This window comes from Ahaetulla prasina, chromosome 4 (genome assembly GCF_028640845.1).
Source record: "Ahaetulla prasina isolate Xishuangbanna chromosome 4, ASM2864084v1, whole genome shotgun sequence".
In the NCBI taxonomy this organism is placed as follows: Eukaryota; Metazoa; Chordata; class Lepidosauria; order Squamata; family Colubridae; genus Ahaetulla; species Ahaetulla prasina.
Genome location: NC_080542.1, coordinates 81,684,306 through 81,708,366, shown reverse-complemented (window position 1 = coordinate 81,708,366; position 24,061 = coordinate 81,684,306). Strand labels below are relative to the sequence as shown.

Below are 24,061 nucleotides of genomic sequence, written 5' to 3'. Positions count from 1 at the left end.
TTTGGATCTAGTGGTTTTTTCTAGGTAGGTGGTGGGGTCTGTGTTTAGGGGCTTGTATGCAGGGTCTTGGAGTAGGTTGGTTAATTTGGTTTGGTAGTCAGATGTGTTCATAACCACCGTGGTAGGATTATTATGCTGGTATCTTTTTTCAGGTTAAGTAGTGCTGTCTGTTCCTCTTTGGGTAAGTTGCTTTTGGGTGGCTTGCTGGTGCAGAGGATGTTGGAGATCTCGAGTCTGATTTTGTTAGCGTCATCGGGGTTGATTTTGGTCAGGCTGGTTTCAACTCCGCATATAATGGTTTCGGTGGGGACTTCGGTGGGGACTTTTTCCCTGGTCCAACACTTTAAAGTCACAGGACATGATATTGACTTTAAAAAGACCAGAACTATCGCCAAAACTGAACACTTTAACAACAGAATAATCAGAGAAGCCATTGAGATAGAAAAACGCCCACACAGCATGAACAAACGAGATGACACTTCCCGCCTACCAGCCATTTGGAAACCCGCCCTTATTGACAAACGAGTCCCTAACACGAGGAATGACACCAGACCCACACTCACGAGGTCCACACAGGATGTCACCACCGCACATCCACCCAGAAAGCAGACCCAAACCCACACTGATCATGAAGCACGACCAAGGACCAGAAGCCAGACCGCAGCTGCAACATTAGCCATTTCAAACCCCTCCAATCCATACATGCAGCAGACTGACACCCGCTATGAAGATGTAGCACGACCACAAAGCCAAACAACAGCTATGCAGCTCACCAGCTCAAATCCCCCTGCAACACAGACTAAACTGAGCACAACCAAGCCCCCACCAACACAGGACACACCCCAGCCAATCAGAGCACAAAAACCCCCATCCAATCAGAGCACAGCCAAGCTCCCACCCAATCAGTTCAAACCCCACTAGCAGTTAAAAGGAAGAAACAGCTGCGATCACACATTGCTCCCAGAAGCACGAAGCTGAAGCCTGAAGATGACAAATGAGACTTCGAAACGCCGCCAAGACACTTCCAATTTTACACGGAGAAAACCCGAACAACCAAAGACCTATATACAAACACCATGAAAACCTCAGAAAATATATATATATATATATATATATATATATATATATATATATATATACTATATATATATATATATATATATATATATAAAATACACAAATGGATGAAGACTATTAATACATTGTAAGCCGCCCTGAGTCTTCGGAGAAGGGCGGGATATAAATTCAAATTTAAAAAAAAAGTCAGCATGTCTAGGATTGTGTTATAATTAAAATAGGGAAGGCTCTTTGCCTGACATTAGGTATTTGTCCTTCACTCTTCGACATTGCTTTTCTTAAAGATTTCTAAACCATGTGTTGTATAAATTATGATATTTCTGAATGCAATATATAAGAATCAAATAATATTTATTGAAAAAGCCTTATAAATTCAGAAGGCAATAAAAAATGGAGAGTCTGTATGATAAATGTTTTGTCTGTGTAGAACTTACATCTCTCCATTCTCCACAGATAAGAATAAATGTTGTAATATAAAGGCATATATATCCTATATATAGTATTTTTGTGTGTATCTGCATATGTGTGTATATTTCACCTTATAAAATCCTTTAATATCAAATCTGAATGGGGATTACTATACTCATCAATAATGATGCTGGTAGATTAAAATATGGATTTTCTAAAAGTTTTGATGTGCTTTTTAGCATCTGTTCTTCAATTGGTAAGAAGTAACTTTGAGAAAGATTGTGGTGTTATTCTGTTTGAAAGGGAAGCCTGCAGTGAATACCTATTTGGCACTTCAACAACATGCTGTGATTGCCTGACTGAAATCTCTCCAATTGAAATTCAACTGTCAGGCACAGGAAATTAGGAGTTCAGGCGGTTCAAATGAATATATACCATAGTTTTATTATATGCTAAAGCTCTCTACAAGAATCTGAACTACTAATGGTCAAAGTGAATTGGCGGAAGATTAGAATCAACAATATTCAAGATGGGCTGGACTTAGATCTCTTGTGGGCATGAGAGGACTTGAAAGTTATGACATGTTTGACCCCTCCCTGGAGCTCAGCCTAATCATCTCCTACATCAACACTGAATTCAGTATTTGTGGTGGTGACTTGTTAAGTAAGTAATGTGCATTAATAGCCAAAAGAGGTTTATTTGATCAAGAATTAAGTGGGCAACCAGTGACAGTAACCAATGACTTTCACATGAAGTTTGTTGAACTGATTAAAGACAATCACCAAAGCACTTAAAAGGAAGTTATTGTCAAGCTTGGCATTTCACAAGAAAATGTGAATCATATTACTGATGTTCTTCAGTATCAGATGGTTTGTGCAAGAAGAATTCTTTGCATGCTGACCACAAACATAAAAACACCAATAATTGAAATTTGTCAGCAATTGTGTCATGCTTTTGAGAAGGAAGGTGAGAAATTTCTTCATAACATTGTAACAGCCAAAAAAAACACGGTCTCGTTATTAAAGCCAGATATGAAGCATCAATCCATGGAATACAGGAAGCTTCACTACAAAATAAAAAAATAAATACAAAGATTTTGGCAGGAAAACTTTTAATTACAGTTTTTTGGAATGCAAAAAATTTTTTTGAACCTGTAGAACTCAGAGTACTACATTGCAGCACTCAAAACTTTGAAATAATAATTAAGCAGAACTTAGAAGCACATTTTTCCCTACAACATGGTAGTATTGGGCTTCATCTCTCATGAATCATTCAAGAAGCATTTGCAAAGTTTAATACTGTCACCTTACGTAATCAACGCACAGTGCAGACTTGGTGCCATGTGACTTCCACCTTTCCCCAAAATTAAATAAGTACAAAATTAAATAAGTACAAGTAGGCATCAATTTGACTGAAATTAGGAAGTAAAGGGACTTTGAAGACTGGTTGAAGAAACAAAGTATGGAGTTCTTTCATGACAGGTTTAAGAGGCTTTCCCTTTAGGGCAGTAATGTGTATTGAATATGTTGAGAAGTAACATAACAAATAACGACTCATTTCACATATTATGTATCTGTTTTATTTAATAAAATACCCATATTTAAACTAAAGTTATGGAGCTGGTGCGATTCCTTTTGAGTATTTTTCATTACTTTCAACCCACAAAGGTATTAGGCTTGTTAGATATTAATGCTGTAATTCAAAGCACAATAATACAGGGTTTTCTTTCTCCCAATCTATAATCCAAGGGGAAGAGATAATTATATCATTTCAGCAACAGTTTTAATACCTAACATCCCAGATATATATTAAACAAAATATAAGTCTACAATAATTTGCATAATTCATCTGTTTAGAATATGTTTTCCTTTTATAAAAAGTATTTTTCTTCATTTACATAAAGGCTACAGTGAAGAAAAACACTTTTAGATAACATTTTTATTTTTTCTTCTTTGCAGTTACGAGAGCTCGAAGATAAGTATGCAGAATGTATGGAAATGCTTCATGAGGCACAAGAAGAACTGAAGAATCTTAGGAATAAGACAATGCCAAATGCTATATCACGCCGTTACCATTCATTAGGCCTTTTTCCAATGGTGAGAAGTCTCATATGAAATTGTTCTCAAAAATTCACTTTGCACCAACACTTAATGCAACTTTGATTAACTGAAGAAAATAGTTTTAGGGATTATTTCAATATATATTAAAAGAAGCATCTGGATTCTTGAGTTGAATCTTTTGTTAGATTACAGACAGCCTTTAGTGTGTTACTGAAATTATATTGTTGCTGTACCTTCGGAATATATGAACAGCACTTACTGTTTAGTGTGTATTAGTAGCATAATATTTCTTGATTTATGTAGATGCCTAAAAGAATTGGCACTGTGTCATTATCAGGCAATTTTTCTTTAAAATATTCTGATTTAATTCAATTGCATAATTTCATAACTTCAAAATAAAATATTGCCAAAAATGAATTTGCACATAAGAGGGGAATATGATTTACTATAAGTCTGCAGATACAGTAAGTATTTGAGCCTGTAGTTAAAGAAAAAAAACATAATTATTTTTTAAATTGGTTTATTGAACTATAATTAACAATTATCAAATAACTGAATATCCAATATTCAAGATGAATACAAAAAAAAGATACAAAAATACAGACTAAAATTGGTAGTGACAGGCACTCTTGCACATACAAATTATCCATATGTATGAAATATCATATTGTACTTTATTGCTATAAAATCCATCCAAATCTGGTAGAATTTTCCTTTCTGCTTCAATATTTTAACTGTGATTTTTTTTTAAATGTAGCAATTGAAAAGGTTTGTAATCCACTTTGTTACAATAGTTGGAGTTTTCTAATGTTGTACAATTTATTTTACCTATGTTTTAGCTAAAATTAAGTAGATAATTATTTTTTAGTATCAGATTCAATCCTGTAAATACAGGTAGATTCCCTTGCTGTCCTGATGTGTTAAACAATTATGAGGCCCAGAATAGGCCCACATACCCCGGACTTTGCAAAGCTTGCCTTATTCCCTGAGACACCTTGTGCTCCAATTCCACCCTTCAGAGGCTTGTCCCTATCCCCCCTATCCCCCAATTCCTACATTTCTGATTTTTCTCTTTTCACCAGATCCCTGTAGGCCTTTCCCGCCTGTTCCAGGCCTTTATCCCCCCCACCTTTGCCAGGTCCCCAAAGCGCTTGGCCTCCTCTCCACCCCCTGTAACCTACTTAGCTTTTAAAGTTCTCTGCAGCACTACACGGTCTTCTTCGAGGAAACAGAACAGATTGCTTCATTGCAGGCCATGTGGCTTTATTCCAGAAGTGGCTGCCATTTTCCAAATGACCACAATTCAATACAGCCACTTGGAGAAAGGCAGCAGTTTCTGAAATTGTGCCGCATAGCCATACAAGAAAATGATTTGTTCTGAATCCCTAAGCCAAGCTTCAGAGATCCTTGAAATTTAAGGAAAAGGAGGGTGTGGGGCCTGCTGGAATGGGGAGCAGGCCCAAGACCAGTAGGGATCCAGTTGGAAAGATGGGGGGGGGGTGGAGATAGCCAGAGATTTCTTTTATTTTTCATTTTTAATTTATATAACATTCAATTTCCATCAAACAGTGTGTGATCTGGGTACAGTTATTTTTAAACAATCATAATCCACATATTTGTTGTTGTATTCATCAACATAATATTAATAATATAATAATATAATAACAATAATACTTAACATCATATTTTTTAACAACTTTCACATTAACATTTCCTCTTTTTATATCTCCTCCTTTCTAACTTCTGTTTCTATTGCCTAGCCATTGACAGAATATCAAAAAATATTCAGTTTCTTCTTTATCCTTAATAGTAAGTGTTAATCTATCCATTTCTGCACATTCTAACATTTTCTTAATTACATTCCCCTCAGACAGAATCTCATCATTTTTCCATTGTTGTGCAAATACAATTCTAGTTGCAGTTAATATATGCAAGACCAGATATATAATCTTTTTATCATATTTTTCTGGTAGAATGCTGAACAAAAATATCTCTGATTTCCAGTCTATATTTTGCTTTGTCATTTTTTTCCAACCAAGTATGTATTTTTGTCCAATACTTTTTAGCTTTGATAATATGATATGATAATATGATATGATAATATGATAACAAGAACCAGTTGATTACACTTCCAACATTTACCAGATCTGTCTTTATACATTTTTGCTAGTATTGAGGGTGCAAAATGCCATCTATAAAACATTTTATACAAATTTCCCTTATATGCAGTCGACATAGTCAATTTTATATTTCTATCCCATAGTTTCTGCCATTTATCTAATTCTATTGCATATCCAAAATTTTTAGCCCAGGCAATCATTGTCTCCTTTACTTGCTCACTTTCAAATTTAATACTTAATAGATAACAATATAGTTTCTTTATCAGTTTGTCATCTGTTCCAGTTTAGTACCTGGCTACAGCACTGAGACGGCTTTGGTCAGACCTGGCTACAGCACTGAGACGGCTTTGGTCGCTTTGGTGGATGACCTTTGGAGGGCTTGGGACAGGGGATGTTCCTCTGTCCTGGTCCTGCTAGATCTGTTGGCAGCTTTTGATACCATCGACCATGGTATCCTGCTGCGGCGGTTGGAGGGATTGGGGGTGAGGGGCACCATTTATCGGTGGTTCTCTTCCTATGTCTCTAACCGTTCGCAGATGGTATTGGCAGGGGGGCAGAGATCGACCTCTAGGTGCCTCACTTGTGGGGTGCCTCAGGGATCGGTTCTCTCGCCTCTCCTGTTCAACATCTACATGAAGCCGCTGGGTGAGGTCATCCGTGGTTTCGGGGTGGATTATCATCTGTACGCTGATGATACTCAGCTGTATATTTCCACCCCGAACCACCCCAGCGAAGCTGTCGAGGTGATGGGCCGGTGTCTTGAGGCCATGTGGGTCTGGATGGGGAGGAACAGGCTCCAGCTCAACCCCACCAAGACAGAGTGGCTGTGGGTTCCGGCATCCCGGTACAGTCAGCTTACACCTTCGCTGACTGTTGGGGGTGAAGTTCTGACCCCCAGGGGAAGGGTGCACAACTTGGGCGTTCTCCTGGATGATCGGCTGTCCCCAGAAGAACATCTGACAGCTGTCACCAGGGAAGCATTTTATCAGGTCCGCCTGATTCGCCAGTTGCGCCCCTTTCTTGACCGAGACTCCTTACGCACGGTCACTCACGCCCTCGTTACCTCTTGCTTGGACTATTGCAATGCTCTCTACATGGGGTTCCTCTTGAAGAGCACCAGGAGGCTCCAGCTAGTCCAGAATGCGGCTGCGCGGGTAATTGAGAGAGCACCACATTGCTCCCACATAACACCTATCCTGCGTGGCCTGCACTGGCTGCCGGTAGCCTTCTGGGTGTTTTTCAAGGTGTTAGTGATCACCTTCAAAGCGCTCCATGGCTTAGGACCGCCTTCTGCCACTGATAGCCTCCCAACAACCTGTGCGCTCCCACAGAGTGGGCCTGCTCCAGGTGCCATCATCCAAACAATGTCGGTTGGTGGCCCCCAGGGGGAGAGCCTTCTCTGTGGCAGCACCGGCCCTTTGGAACGAGTTACCTCCGGGGTTACACCAACTCCCCGACCTCCGAACTTTCAAGCGGGAATTGAAGACTTTGCTATTTAATCGTGCGGGACTAGCCTAAGTGTGTTTTAATTAATTTATTTATAATTTTAAAGGGTTTTATATCGGTCTATGACCGTTTTAGTTAATTGGCCCTATTAAATATTTCGTTTTAAATTTGTGATTTATACTTTGTATATTCTGTGTTTTAATATGGCTGTGAACCGCCCTGAGTCCTTCTGGAGAAGGGCGGTATAGAAATTAAATTATAAATAAATAAATAAAAGTATCCGGTCTAATTTTGTTAATTCTTTATTAAAACCTTACATTTTAGCATCTTTTTTGTAGCAGGATTATATCTGCATATGGCCACCATGCAATGTCTATCCCTTGGCTATGAAGTTCCTGTTTAGTTTTTAGTTCCCCTTTGTCATTCAAAATATCTTTGTATTTTATTATATAATAACATTAGGATATACCAGATTGGTATTTTCAAATAGTGTTGCTTTTTTATCTTAAACTAGACTGATAACAATGCATTCCTAATGTAGTGTTTCTGAAAGTAACTATGTACCTTATTCTTTCCATACCATAAGAAAGCGTGCCAGCCTAGTTGAAGGTCATGCCCTTCTAATGTTAATAATCTTGTGTGTCTCAAACTGATCCATTCTTTCACCCATGTGAGTACCGAGGCCTGGTAGTACAATTCCCAATCTGGTAGTCCAAAGTCTTTTTTTAATTCCTGCAACATTTTCAAACCTATTCTCGCTTTCTTTCCTAACCATTTATATTTTAAAACCATTTTATTTAAGTCTTCAAAATATTTTTTCTCCAGCTTTATTGGTATTATTTGAAATAGGTATAGTGGTCTTGGCAAAATGTTCATTTTTATAGTGGCTATTCTTCTTGATAGTGACAATTGTAGATCTTTCCATTTCTCCAGGTCTAATTTAATTTGCCTCATCAATTTTATGTAATTATGCTCTTTAATTGTTGCACATTTTGTCGTTCGTTGTATTCCTAAATACTTAACTTTTTAAACTATCTGTATTTTAATTCTTTCTATCAACCCTCTTTTTTGCGTATCTGTGATGTTCTTGGCTAGCATCTTTGTCTTATCCCTATATATTTTCAGTCCTGCTACTTCTCTATATTCTTCAATTTTTCTGATTAATTTCAGTCCAGTTTCTAGGGGGGTCTTCTAGTATGAAGACCAAGTCATCTGCGAATGCCTGTAGTTTGTAATTCTCTTTTTATTTCCATTCCCTTTATTTCTTCATCTTGCCGAATTTTCCTGGTTAACACTTCCAAAGTCAGTATGAATAGCAGTGGAGACAGTCAGCATCCCTCTCTGGTGCTTTTCTTAATATCAAAGTTCTCTGTCATGTCTCCATTTACTATCACCTTGGCTGATTGTTTACAATATATTGCTTTAATCATATTAATAAATCTCTCCCCAAAGTCCATATATTTTAATTGTGCTATCATGAAATGCCAATTAATGTTGTCAAATGCTTTATGCGCATCTAGGAACATCACAATTTTTTCCTAGGGTGTGTTTTATAATATGCCAATATATTTAAAATTATTCTCATATTATTTTTAATCTGTCTTTTTTGTAAAAATCCATTCTGATCTGTATGTATAAATTCATTTGAAATATTTTTGTAATCTCTCTGCTATTATTGAAGCATATATTGTAATAAGAATATTGGCCTATAGTTTATGACAGGGTTCCAGAAAAACCTCTTCTGCATAAAAAAAACCTCTGAAGCCATTGTCTTTCAAAGTTCTTTACTAGTATAAGGAAACTGGCACACGATGAGTGAAATTCCAAAACTGAAACTTCCGGATTCTTTTCCCAGTTATACAAATCCCAGGAGTCCCACCCCCAACCCCTTTGCCGGTCACATGGTCCAACGTTTTTCCACTTTATTTGAAACCTCTTCTTGCCACTCCTTCTGCAGATGTGAACACAATCCGACCTTGATCGCTTGAAGAATGTTACCATACCCCTCAACCCCCCTTCTTCCCCTCAGGGGAGAAATGTGGCAGCATCTGGAAACCTACAGCCGAGTATGGTTTCCAGGCCTGACAGGCGTCCCCCCTTGCAAAAGAAGCTATATCCTAGGAAAGAAAACAAAGAATTAATAAAGAAGAGTGTCGGTGGTTCCTTCTTCCCTTCTACCCCCCTCTCCCCCCACCCAAGGGGTTTTTTAGGTTTGTCAGGGAAAGTGTCATGAAATTGTTTAATCAAATTGTCAGCATTCACTTTCCAACTTTTGACCCAAATAGATTCTGATAAAGGATATCCCTTCCAGTGGACTAAATATTGTAATTGATTTCTGTATAATCTAGAGTCAAGGATTTTCTTGATCTCATAGTGGGTTTCACCTTGGATTATCAAGGGGGGGGCGGGAGGTAGAGGTCTCAGTCCAGATTGTCTAGCAGGTTTTAATAAGCTGCTATGGAATACGGGATGTATTTTCCCTAACATTCGAGGGAGTTTGAGTTGGACAGTAATGGGATTAATAATCTTTACAATGGGGAAAGGGCCCAAAAATTTTGGACCGAATTTTTTGCTTGGTATTCTCAACCTCAGATACTTAGTAGATAAAAAGACTATATCCCCAATGCGAAAAGGGGGTTGAAGGGAACGGTGTTTGTCATCTTGGGCTTTATATTTTTGAGCTGTTACAGTTAAGACTTTTTTTGTATTTTCCCACTCTTTTTTCAACGAATTCATCCAGTCCGTTAGAGAAACAGAAATGGGGGGTTGCACGGGGAGTTCAGGCATTGGAACGAAGTCCATGCCGGTGGTTATCTGAAAAGGAGTTAACCCCATGCTGCTGTGTACAGCATTGTTATATGCGACCTCTGCAAATGCCAACAAATCCGACGAGTTCTCTTGTTGGTAATTTACATAATACCATATGTATTGTTCCACCATTGAGTTCAATTTCTCAGCCGCACCATTGGTCTCAGGATGGAATCCAGAACTAAGTCCATGAGACGACCCAATTGACCGTAGGAACTCCCTCCAAAACTTGGCCGTGAATTGAACACCCCTGTCGGATATTATCCTTTTAGGAACCCCATGTAGTCTGTAGATGTGTCTCACGAAGAGCTTTGCTAATTTTCTTGCCGATGGCAATCCGCTGCACGCAGTGAAGTGGGCCTGTTTAGAGAACAAATCCACTACGGTCCATATCACCGTATTTCCCCCACTAGGTGGGAGTTCAACAATGAAATCTATGGCAATCTCGTCTCAGGGTCTCATGGGTTCGGCCACGGTTTGTAGGAGTCCAGGGGGTTTCCCTGGTCTGGATTTCATGGTGGCGCAGGTGGCACAGCTCCGCACATAATCTTCGACATCTGATTTCATTTTTGACCACCAGAATTGCCTTCTAGCCAAGTGGAGAGTTTTCAAAAACACGAAGTGACCTCTTAGGCGAGAGTCATGGCTTCTCTGTAGTATAGGCAGCCGCATAACGACGGGTACATAAATCTTGGTTCCCTTCCAGGGTATTCCATCCCTTAAAGGGAGGTCCAGCAAGTTTTCTTTAAACCAAGCAAGTCAGCGAGTGCTGATTTTAATTCCGCTAGTAGTTTATTTGGTGGGGTGTTAACATCACGGTGTGATCGCGGTCGAGTAAGTGCTTGGCTGGCTGGTTCGCTATCAGGAATCATCGCATGTACTACCTCTTTGCGTTGGCTGTCAAATTGCGGTTTCCTAGATAGGGCGTCAGTCAGTAGATTTTGATTGCCGGGGATGTATTTGAGGGTGAAATGGAACCATTTGAAAAACTGAGCCCATCGAACTTGTTTGGGAGAAAGTTTTTGAGGGGTTTTTAAGTATTCGAGGTTTTTGTGGTCGGTCCACACCTCAAATGGTCCTTCCCCCCTTCAAGGAAGTGTCTCCAGGAGAGGAATGCCCACCGCACTGCAAAGGCTTCCTTTTTCCAAACTGCCCATCTGCATTCAGTATCTGTCAGTTTTTTAGAAACGTACGTACAGGGCATAAGATTGTTGTCGGTATTCCTTTGTAATAAGAAAGCTGCTACCGCTACATCACTTGCGTCAGCTTGGACCACAAAAGTTTTGTTTGGATCCAGGTGTTGAAGAATTGGTTCCATCGAGAATAGGCATTTTAGGTGTTCAAAGGACCGTTGGGAGTCCATTGTCCAAGGTAGGAGTTGGTTAGGTTTCGGTTTGGTGGGTGATGGCCCAGTTTTTAGCAATTCTGTTAATGGTAGAGCTACTTCTGCAAAAGAAGGAATGAAATTGCGGTAAAAATTTGCGAATCCCAGGAAACTTTGAAGCTGTTTACGTGTGCGTGGCGGATGCCAATCCAACACCTCTTTCACTTTTCCTGGGTCCATTTCGATACGTTTGTTTGATATCCGGTAACCTAGGTAGTCTAGGGATTCCTTATGGAATTTGCATTTGGAAAGTTTCACATATAGCTTGGCCACTAGGAGTTTTTTAAGGACTTGACTGACTAATTTGATGTGTTGTTCGATATTGTCCGTGTAGATAAGAATGTCATCTAAGTAGACAAGAACCCCATTGTAGAGATGGGGGTGCAGGGTTTCATTAATTAGTTGCATGAAAACCGCTGGAGCCCCCTGGAGTCCAAAAGGCATGATACGGTATTGGAAACTGCCCAAGGGGCAGTTAAAAGCCATTTTCCATTCATCACCTTCTTTGATGCGGACCCGGTAATAGGCTTCCCTTAAATCCAATATGGTGAAAATTTAGCCTTTTGCTAAGTGGTTCAACAAATCGTGCATTAATGGTAATGGGTATGTGTTTTGTATGCAAATCACATTGATATTTTTGCAATCAATACACAATCTAAGCGAACCATCTTTCTTTTGTTTAAATAGCACGGGCGCAGCTACAGGTGATTTTGCTGGTTCAATGAACCCCCTGGCTAGGTTAGTGTCAATGTATTTCCTTAGCTCAGACATTTCGGCTGGCGCCATTGAGTACATTTTGGGTTTAGGTAATTTTGCCCCTGGGTGCAATTCAATTGCGCAATCAGTTTGTTGGTGGGGGGGGTAGGAGGTTACATTCATCCTCGCTAAAAATGTCTGCTAAATCCATGTATGCTTTAGGGATGCGTGGTTCATTACGAGGTGGATTGGATATTGTGGCTATTGGTTCCCTCTGGTGGTCATTCTGGATAAGGTTTTTTTCAGTCGGGGGAACAGGGTCTATGGGTCCGAAAGCCCATATAATTTTCCTGAATCCATCCTCCCATTTGATTGTGGGTTCCCATTTGTCCAACCAAGCTAAACCCAGGATGATGGATTCTGACATCTTTGGAATTACTATGAATCTTACAAGTTCATGATGGTCTCCAATTTCTAAGCGAACCAGTTGTGTGATTTGGGTTGCTGGAATGCCGCCAATTAAGGTTCCATCTACTTGGTGGAATTTAATTGGGTGTTTCAAGGGAAATGTTTTTATACGCAGTTGGGCGACCGTAGAGGTTGAAATTAGGCATCTGGTGCATCCTGTGTCCACAATAGCCTCTAAGTCTTTTTGGCCCCTCCCCCTGGAATTATTAAGTTTACTTTGATAGCAAAAGGAGGAATGGGTGCACTCACCATTGGGTCGCTTTCAGTTTCGTTTGAGTCGTCAGGAGGTGAATCAGCTGATGGAAGGTCAGTGCATACTTCAGTAGGGAGGGTGGTGTCTACAGCTTGTCTTGCAAAGCGACTGGTATTCGCATTCTTTCGAGGGGTCTGCGTGGTCGGGTAGCAGTTGGTGTGCGATGCTGTGGGAGTAGTTTTGGGGCCAAGCAAGCTGAAACCCGGTGTCCTGGTTTTCCACAACGGTAGCATTTAATTATTGTTGAAGATTGAAAGGTGGAGGGTGTGGTAGGTTTTAAGAGGGAAGGTCTTGTAGGTAGCCGCTGTGGAGTTGTAGTTGTTGATTGGCTTTCGCAGGGGTTGAATTCTCTGTCCAGAGCTACGGACACGATGTACCAGTCATTTAGTTGTTTTGGGATTCCTCTGGTGGAGCAGGCTTTTTTTATTTTTTGATCGATTCCCTCTTTGAAATAGTGGAGGAGGATGCGGTCTGGCCAATGTCTAAGATTACCAGCAACTCTTCGAAAATCCCATACAAATTCTTTTAGAGGCCTGTTACCTTGTTTCATTGTTTTTAAGGTGGTTTCACATTTTGCAATTAGGTCATCATCTTGAAACCAGTTGCGAAGCAATGCAATAAATCCATGAACATCGTTTAATTCAGGGGCACGTTCATTGTGTAGTTGAGCTATCCACTCTGAGGCTAGCCCGATGTTCATACCATCCGAGATGGCGTTGATTAGGCTTCTTTCTGATGGGTATTAATGTCTATATTGTTCAACGTAAGCCTCAATTCTGCTGAGAAAGTAAGCCGGGTGGTGTGGATTCCCATCAAAGGTTGCTTTGAAAGCAGGAGGGGCTGGGTGAGGGGGTGGAGGTGGGTTTAGCTGGCCTGCTTGTGGTTTGAAGAGGAATTTGTGGGATGGCTGTTGCTGATTGCTGTAAAAATGCTTATTGCAGGGGGAGAGCTGAAGCCACCGTGGCTGGTTGCTGAGTTGTAAAGGGGGGTGGAATCCCCCCTGGCTGCTGAGAAGAAAGTCCTTGAAATGCTTCAGCTGGTGTGGCAAAACCTGGCCTGGGGCCCCCAGGAAAGAAAGGTTCTGAACCCACTGGTTGCCATTGGTATTGGATCCATCCTTGTCCAGGATAAAATGCCCAACCGGGAGGAATAGAAGCAGCAGGAGGTAGTGTAGGCCTCGGCTGGCGGGAAAAGTCAATGGGGGGGGGTTGCAGTTCCCCCCAAGTCACTGGTGCTGCCTGAACTCCCTGCTGTGTGAAGAGGGGAAGGGAGGGCCTCCTGCGTTCATCAGAATGGCTTTGAGCTTCAGTAATTTCCCCGTCTGCTGGGAGGGAAGATGAATTTAGGCTGAGCTAAACTCAATGGGTCTCGAGGCAAGTGAGCTGAGCTTATACAAGGTCTCACTTCCAAACGTTCAAAAGTTTCTGGGAGGTCCAATAGGGATTGGGATTTTAGGGGGTTTCTCAGGTCCCAATTCAGTGACTCTCCCGATTCTCCAGTTTTTACTGTCCTCCATTGAAATTGAGAAGAGGGAGGGGGCTCTCCATTCTGCCCTGGGGAAATGTTTTCTCCCAGGGATTCACTTCTTGCAATTGATGGGGAGGGGTTTGTCCGGAGCAACAGCTTACCCATGAATCGGAGTCTTTAGGCCGTGCACCAAGCTGATGAGCAGGTTCCACAACTTCAGGCTTTTGAGTCATATCCTCTGATGGGAAGTAGGTGATCTCGACCAAGTCCTCAGATTCCAGCCCCCCTTCAAGGGTTTCTGTTTGCTGCTGTTCCATCTTCACTGGGTCTTTGCACCACTGTGGAGGTTGCGGAGGCTGGGGCCCAGCACCCCCCTTAACGGGCCCTCAGAGTGGAGGAGAGAGTACCGTTAATCCAAAGAAAGTTTGGAGTTTTGGAATATTGACAGGGTTCCAGAAAAACCTCTTCTGCATAAAAAAAACTCTGAAGCCATTGTCTTTCAAAATTCTTTACTAGCATAAGGAAACTGGCACACGATGAGTGAAATTCCAAAACTGAAACTTCCGGATTCTTTTCCCAGTTATAGAAACCCCAAGAGTCCCACTCCCCCAATCCCTTTGCCGGTCACATGGTCCAATGTTCTTCCACTTTATTCGAAACCTCTTCTTGCCACTCCTTATGCAGATGTGAACACAATCCGACCTTGACCGCTTGAAGAATGTTACCATACCCCTCAACCCCCCTTCTTCCCCTCAGGGGAGAAATGTGGCAGCATCTGGAAACCTATGGCCTAGTATTATTATTATTATTATTATTATTATTATTATTATTTATTAGATTTCTATACTGCCCTTCTCCCGAAGGACTCAGGGTGGTGTACAGCCAAAGTAAAACCTAAACAATACAATATACAATTAAAAAACAAAATTAAAAAACTTATTATACAATCTGCCGAAAACTTTAAAACGCTTAAAATTCTAAAAAATCCATTAAAATTCTAATATATATAAAATATAGAAATATGAAATATAAATTTAAAAATACAACAAAATTTAAGCCAGCCCCGCGCGAGTAAATAAATACGTTTTCAATTCGCGGCGAAAGGTCCGAAGGCCAGATTTTTGGCGTAAACCAGGGGGAAGTTCGTTCCAGAGGGTAAGAGCCCCCACAGAGAAGGATCTTCCCCTGTGGCCCGCCAGCTGTCATTGTTTGGTGGACGGCACCCTAAGAAGTCCCTCTCTGTGTGAGCATACGGGTCGGTGGGAGGCATGAGGTAACAGTAGGCGGTCCCGTAAGTACCCAGGCCCTAAGCCATGGAGCGTTTTAAAGGTAGTAACCAAAACCTTAAAGTGCACCCGAAAGACCACAGGCAGCCAGTGCAATCTGCGCAGGAGTAGTGTTACATGGGAGCTACGTGGAGCTCCCTCTATCACCCGTGCAGCTGCATTCTGGACTAACTGAAGCCTCCGAGTGCACTTCAAGAGGAGCCCCATGTAGAGAGCATTGCAATAATCCAAGCGAGATGTGACAAGAGCATGAGTGACTGTGCATAAGGTAGTATGGTTAGTACATACCTATGGTTAGTAGTATGGTTTCCAGGCCTGACAGTTTATCTGTGTTAAATCTGAGTCCTCTTTCAGTATGAGGGTAATATTTCCTTCCATCCATGAGTTTAGTATTCTTGCTTCTAGTAATACTTTGTTATAAACTTCCACCATCACTTGGCTTAGTACCCCTTCTAGTTGTTTGTAGAATTCTGCTGGTATTTTATTTTATTTTTTATTTTATTATTTTTTTGTCTTTTAATCGCTTCTGTCACTTCCATCATGGTTATCCATTCATTCAGCATATCTTTAACTATATCCGGTACATTGGGAAGTTCAGATTGTTCCAGGTATTGTTGTATTTTATTTTCCAAAACTTCTTCCTTATCATACAGTTTCTTGTAGTACTCTTTTATAATAGCATTTTTCTCCTCATTTTGATAGTGAAGAGTCTCTTTCTCATCAATTAATCGATGTATCAATTTTTTTCTCTCTCTCTTTTCAGTTTATATGCCAATCATCTTCCAGGCTTAGTCATGTTTTCAAAAAAGTTTTATTTTGCACTTTTAATTTTATATGCCAGTTCTTATTTTTCCAATAAGTTCATTTTATGTTTTATTATATCGATCTGGTTTTCCAATTCCTGTAGTTCTAATTCCAACCTTTTATGTTCTTTTTTTAACATTATCTTTTGTTTCTTCTTGTTGTTTTTCTTTCCTATATATGTTATAGCTAATCCCTGGGTATATGCTTTAACAGTATTTCATACAATTTGTAGGGAGGTCTCTTCGTTTCTGTTTTCTTTGAAGAAGAGATCCAAATCTTTCCCCACCTTTTGTATGAATTCTTTTTCTTGCAGTATTGCTTGATTTAACATCCATCTCCATTTTCTTTTTTGTCCTTTCCATACAACTTTCATTGGATTATGATCTGTCCAAACATTAGGTTCTATTTCTATCTCTTGCACACATGCTTGCAATTCTGATGTCATCCAAACCATACCTATTCTGCACCAGAATTTATGCCTATTTGAATAGAACAAGTCTCTTTCCATATATCTTTATTTATTTTTATTTATTTTATTTATAATTACATTTCTATACCGCACCATCTCCCAAAGGACTCAGGGCGGTGTACAGCCAATATTAAAATACACATACCACTATAATATAAATATAATAAATAAACGCTATTTAAAAATAATTAAAAGCAAATATTTAGTGGCCGAATCACTAAAACGGTCAAAGACCGATTAAAATTTCGCTAAAATACATTCTTAGGCTAGTCCCGCTCAGTGAAATAATAAAGTCTTCAGTTCACGTTTGAAGGCCCGGAGGTCGGGGAGTTGGTGTAACCCCGGAGGTAGCTCGTTCCATAGGGCTGGTGCCGCCACAGAGAAGGCTCTCTCCCTGGGGGCTGCCAACCTACATTGTTTGGTCAATGGCACCCTGAGAGGGCCCGCTCTGTGGGAGCGCACAGGTTGTTGGGAGGCAATCAGTGGCAGAAGGCGGTCTCGCAAATACCCCGGTCCTAAGCCATGGAGCGCTTTAAAGATGATAACCAGCACCTTGAATTGCACCTGGAAAGCTACTGGCAGCCAGTGCAGGCCACGCAGGATGGGTGTTATATGGGAGCAACGTGGTGCCCCCTCTATCACCCGTGCGGCCGCATTCTGGACTAGCTGGAGCCTCCTGGTGCTCTTCAAGGGGAGCCCCATGTAGAGAGCATTGCAATAGTCCAGGCGGGAGGTGACGAGGGCATGAGTGACCGTGCGTAAGGAGTCCCGATCAAGGAAGGGGCGCAACTGGCAAATCAGGTGAACCTGATAAAATGCTCCCCTGGCGACGGTCGTCAAGTGTTCTTCTAAGGACAGCCGATCGTCCAGGAGAATGCCTAAGTTGCACACACTTCCCCTGAGGGTCAGTATTCCCCCCCCCCACAGTCAGCGATGGCGTAAGCTGACTGTACCGGGACGCCAGAACCCACAGCCACTCAGTCTTGGAAGGGTTGAGCTGGAGCCTGTTCCTCCCCATCCAGACCCGCACGGCCTCAAGACACCGGCCCATCACCTCGACGGCTTTGTTGGGGTGGTTCGGGGTGGAAATGTACAGCTGCGTATCATCTGCATATAGATGTTGAACAGGAGAGGCGAGAGAACGTACCCCTGCGGCACCCCACAAGTGAGGTGCCTCGGGGTCGACCTCTGCCCCCCTGCCAACACCGTCTGCGAATGGTCAGAGAGATAGGAGGAGAACCACCGATAAATGGTGCCTCCCACTCCCAATCCCTCCAACCGCCGCAGCAGGATACTATGGTCGATGGTATCAAAAGCTGCCGAGACATCTAACAGGACCAGGACAGAGGAACATCCCCTGTCCCAAGCCCTCCAGAGGTCATCCACCAACACGACCAAAGCCATCTCGGTGCTGTACCCGGGTCTGAAACCGGACTGGAACGGGTCCAGATAAACAGTTTCCTCCAGGTGCTGAGGAAGCTGATATGCCACCACACTCTCAACAACCTTCGCCAAGAAGGTTGGAGACTGGACGGTAGTTCGTTAATACAGCTGGGTCCACGGAAGGCTTCTTGAGGAGGGGCCTTACCACCGCCTCTTTCATGGCGGTGGGGAAAATGCCCCCCACCAAAGAAGCATTGCTAACTCCCAGGAGCCAGCCTCGTGTAACCTCCCATGTGGCCAATACCATCTAGGAGGGACACGGGTCCAATAAACATGTGGTGGGATTCAGCCTACCCAACAGCCTGTCCATGTCATCGGGAGTCACAGGATCGAACTCAGCCCAGATAAAACTCTCAAGACTCGTCCCCGCCAACCCACCCAGATCTATCCAATCAGTGTCCAGTCCGTCCCGAATCCGAACGATTTTATCAGACAGATACTGTACAAAATCCTCAGCACGCCCCTGTATGGGGTCCTCCCGAGCCTCCTGCGTAAGCAGGGAGCAGGTCACCCTAAACAATCTTGTGCTCCTACTTCCTCCATCATTTTGAAAAAAATGTTTGTCTATTTCCAACGACTCTACCAATAATTCTCCCATTTTCTCCGCAAGATCTTCTCCCTTTTCCTCCTCAACATTTTGGAATCTTAAGAAGCATTCTGCCTTATCCACCTCCAACATGATTATGGAACGTTTGAAATAATTATCTACCTTAATTAATCTATTCTCCATCTCTTCTACTTTCTTATCTGTTTGCTCTGCCCTTTCTTCCACTTTCTGGATCCTTTATTCATTTTTAGTAGTTATTTGCTGGATGTTGTCTATTTTATCTTCCATTTTTTTGTTGCATCTCTTGCATCCTATCTGCCATATCCTCATGATTCTTAGCCATGGCTCCTTGTAGTGATTCTTTTTTTTTTTTTTAATTGAAAGAGTTTTAAAAAACAAAAACATTTCCCCCCTTTTTCCCCCCCTCCCTCCCAAAAAAACCCCCTTCCCCCCTCCCTCCCCCCCCCGGCTTCCCGGGTCAATCACAAGGTATTGTTATACATAAACCAAACATAGAATAAAATTTTCCCTTCCAATCCAAATAAATAACCACATCCAAAGCTTTTCATCTCCCAACCCCCTCCCCATTACATAAAATAACTTTCTAATTATTCAAAGGCAATCTGATATTTCTTAATCTGATATCTGTTTTGTAGATAATCAATCCATTTTTTCCATTCAATTAAATATCTTTCCTGCGTATTGTCTTTTAAAAACGCTGAGATTTTAGCCATCTCAGCCAAATTAATGACTTTCAGTATCCATTCTTCTATTGTAGGTACCTCTTCTTTCTTTCAGTATTGTCCAATCAACAGTCTTGCTGCTGTTATTAAATTCAGAATCAATTTAGTCTCAATCCCTGTACAATCCGTTATAATTCCCAAAAGGAAAAATTGTGGCAGGAACTTTATCTTCTTCTTCAGTACATTTTGAATAATCCACCAAATTCTTATCCAAAAGACCTTAATTTTCTTGCAAGTCCACCAAATATGAAAATATGTAGCGTCATCACAATCACACCTCCAACATTTCGCTTGGATATTAGGATACATACATGATAATTTTTTGGGATCTAAGTGCCATCTATAAAACATCTTATAAAAATTTTCCCTTAAATTCTGTGCTTGTGTAAACTTAACATTTCTAACCCAAATTTTCTCCCATGTTTCCAACATTATTGGTTCCTGAATATTCTGTGCCCATTTTATCATACAATCCTTTACCAAATCCTTTTCCGAATCTATTTCAAGCAACACATTATACAATCTCTTTATATGCTCCTGGGTCTGATTTCTAATTTGCTTTATTAAATTTTCCTCCCTTTGCATTATTTTTTTTTTTTTTTTTTTTTTGTTTACATTTATACCAATTTTTTGATCTTCTTTCCATCTAGCACTTATTTGCCCATATTGAAACCAAGTATAATTCCTCCCTTCTTCATTTAATACCTGTAATGATTTTAATTGCAATCTACCTCCTTCAGCATACAAAAGTTCTTTATAAGTAATCATTTCCTGTTTCTGTTCTATATTTATATTCTCTATTGCATGTCTAGGGCTCGCCCATATAGGAATCTTGTATTCTAATTTATAGGAATATTTTTTCCAGACCCGCAAAAGAGCACTTCTCAACACATGATTCTTAAAAGCCCTATCCACTTTTTTTTCATAAAATAAGTACGCATGCCATCCATATAACAAGTCATAACCTTCTATATTCAAAATTCTTTCCTCTGTTAAGTTAAACCAATCACTTATTACTGAAAGGGCTACTGCTTCATAATATAATTTAAAGTTAGGCATTCTTAAACCACCTCTTTCCCGTGAGTCCTGTATTATTTTCATTTTAACCCTCGCCTTTTTACCCTGCCATATAAATTTGTTAATCCCAATCTGCCAATCTTCCAAATTTTTATCCTTTTTAATTATTGGTATCATCTGGAACAGAAACAAAAATCTAGGTAACACATTCATTTTAATAGCCGCAATCCTTCCCAATAGGGATAACTGCAATTTCTTCCAGACACTCATATCATTCTGAACTTTTTGCCATAGCAAGTCATAATTATTCTTATAAAGTTTCTTGTTCAATGAGCTAATATAAACCCCTAAGTATTTAACCTTTTTTACTACCTCAAATCCTGTCATTTCCTCTAGTTTTTGTTTCTGTTGTATAGACATATTTTTAATTATCACTTTTGTTTTATTCTGATTTATTTTAAATCCTGATACCTTTCCATATTTATCAATTACTTCCAACAAAAATCTACTTGAATTTATAGGATTTGTTAACGTAACCACTACATCATCTGCAAAAGCTCTAACTTTATACTCATGTTGTCTAATCTTAATTCCCTCTATTTTCGTTAATTCTCGTATTTTATCTAATAATGGTTCCAGAGTCAAAACAAACAATAATGGTGATAAGGGACATCCTTGTCTCGTTCCTTTCGCAATCTTAATAACTTCTGTCAAGCTACCATTTATTATAATCTGTGCTGTTTGTTCTCCATAAATCGCTTTAATTATTCTAACAAAACAATCTCCAAATTGCATTTTCTCTATTAATTTAAATAAAAAATCCCAATGCAATCGATCAAAGGCTTTCTCTGCATCCAAAAAAATAAGTGCTGCTGAAGTATTCTTCTTTTCCAGATATTCCAATATATTAATAATCTGTCTAACATTATTCCTCATCTGCCTCCCTTTTATAAAACCAGATTGATCAGTATGAATTCTTTGTTGTAAAACTAACATTAATCTATTTGCTATTATTTTACAAAATCTTATAATCATTATTTAAAAGTGAAATCGGCCTGTAGTTACCAGGTTTAGAGCAATCTTGCTCCTCTTTGGTATCAGTGAAATAAAAGATGTTTTCCATGACGGGGTATTCCACTCCTAATTGTATCTAATTAAATAATTCTTTAAGTGGGCCTAATATTTCATCCTGTGTTTTTATAATAAGTTGCTGTAAGACCATCTGTACCAGGGTTTTCCCATTTTAATTGTTTAATTGCCTCCACTATTTCTCCAGTAGCTATCGGCCGATTCAGCTCCTCCCTCTGTTCTAATGTTAGAATATTAACCTTATAATCTTTCAAATAATCATAAATGTCCCTATTCAATATTTTGTCTTTTGCATATAGTGCAGTATAAAATTCTGAGAATGCCTTTTTAATTTTATCCTGTTGATATATCTCTTTACCTTTATATTCTATTTTTTGTATGACACGTGCTTTCTGTTTTTTCCTTAAGTTATATGCCAACCATCTCCCAGGTTTATTTGCGTTACAAAAGGTATTATGTTTAGCATATTGTATATTTGTTGCCACCTGGTCTGCCATTTGCCTATTGTCCAAATAAATCAATATCCCTCTAATAAACGCTTTGCTCGCCTCCCACACAGTTCCTATAGGTGTCCCTTTGTACATATTAAAATCAAAAAATTCTTTCAACTGTTTCTTACAATAATTTAGATTATCCTCATATCTAAACAGATTTTCATTCAACCTCCATGTTCTACCACCTTTTTTCCCTTGTAATAATTCCATCCACACTGGGCTATGGTCAGTTAAACACCTCGGAAATATCTTCATTTTCTTCACCCTAGAAAGCAAGTCATTAGAAATTAAAATAAAATCAATACGTGAAAAAGATTGATGCCTATCGGAAAAAAAAGTAAAATCTCTCTCATCTGGATTCCGTAACCTCCATATGTCTCTAAACTCAAAGTCTTCCATCATTTCAAAAAAGGATTTTGGTAATTTTGCATGTATAGGTATCTTCTTGGAGGAGGTTCTCTTATCCCTTCTTGTATCAATTACTCCATTCCAGTCTCCTAATAAAATAAACGAACTATAATCCCAGAGGGTCAACCTCTCATGTAACATTTTGTAAAACTTTTCTTGTTGCTGATTAGGTGCATAAATACCTATCAACAAAGTCTTTTTTGCATCTATCACCAGTTCAATAGCAATAAATCTTCCTTGAATATCTGCCTCAATTAACTTAGCTGGTATATCCTTCCTGATATATACAACAATTCCATGCTTCTTTTCCAAAGCTGATGCAACAAAATGTTTACCCAATTTCGAGTTAATTAAATATTTTTGGTCTGATAATTTTATATGTGTCTCTTGCAAACAAATCACATCATTTTTAAATTGTTTCAAGTAGTGAAATATTTTCCTTCTTTTCTGAGCTGAATTCAAGCCATTAACATTCCATGACAAAATTCTATTTGCCATTACTGGCCTCCTGAAGCTTTGAAGCAGACAACGGAAGCTCCTCTCCGGTATCTTCCGTCTAGCTCCTCCCACAGCTTCCATACTGGGATCCTGACTTTTACTTTGAGACTGTTGCTCTTCTTTACACTTAAGAGCTCCTCTTGTCACCCTTTGCTCTTGTGCTTCATTGGCAGCAATGAAGGCTCTTGGATCAGCACGCCTTCTTGAATCTGTTGAAGTTTTTCTATCACTTCTATTTCGATTTTCAAAACTGTAGAAAGAAAATCCTTTGCCTTTAAAACAGTGTCAATTCTATATCTCCTTCCTTGATAGAATACTGTCAGTCCAACTGGCACCTCCCATCTGAATTGAATCTGATGTTTTTTAAGTTCTTGTGTAAAAAAAACAAATTCCTTCCTATCTCTTAACATCTTTGAAGGAATCTCTTTCAGCACCTTCAGCTCCTGTTCTCCAATTTTTAAAGTTGTCTGATATGAAACTTGCAGAATCTGATTTCTCATAGTCCTTTTCACAAAATAAACCACAATGTCCCGAGGAAGCTTTCTCTGTCTTGCAATCCAGGAGTTAACTCTATATATTTTATCAATTTGGTAAGCTACCTCTTGGGGTTCCACTTCAATAAATTCAGCCAATGCTTCTGATATAATTTTTCTTAAGTCTTCTCCTCGCTCTTCTCGCATACCACGGATTCTAAGAGCTCCTTCCATAAGTTTATATTGTAATATCACAACCTGATCTTCATTTTGATCCACTTTTTTCTCAACACCTTTCATTTTGTCTTCTAAATGCTTATTTGACTGAGAGATCTGTTGCATCTCCTCTTCCAATCCCTCAATTTTTTTACTCAGTCCTTGAACTGCCATGAGAATATCTTCTCTTATTTTTGCATTAAAATTCTCCATCATCTCTTTTTGCCTATCTTCAGAAAGTTTTAATTGTTCTTTCAATATTTCCTCGAGACTTGGTTCAGATCCCCTTCTTCCAGAAGGCTTTAAAGGTTTAGCTGCCATTCTGTCTTCAAAAGAATCAGGAATTTAAACTTAATAACTTTCCTTCCCTCCTTTCAGTATAAAAAA

The 24,061-nt window shown here is 39.9% G+C and overlaps 1 protein-coding gene across 11 annotated transcripts in view; it reads left to right on the top strand.

Moving 5' to 3' along the window:
* The window catches only part of TRAK1 (trafficking kinesin protein 1), a 438,997-nt gene that overhangs the window by 321,367 nt on the left and 93,569 nt on the right, over positions 1-24,061 (top strand). For all 11 annotated transcript variants that reach the window (XM_058184206.1, XM_058184203.1, XM_058184202.1 and 8 more), the window contains one exon: positions 3,444-3,581. In XM_058184206.1, the coding sequence (XP_058040189.1) occupies positions 3,444-3,581 (138 nt within the window). The remainder of the gene's footprint in view (positions 1-3,443; positions 3,582-24,061) is intronic.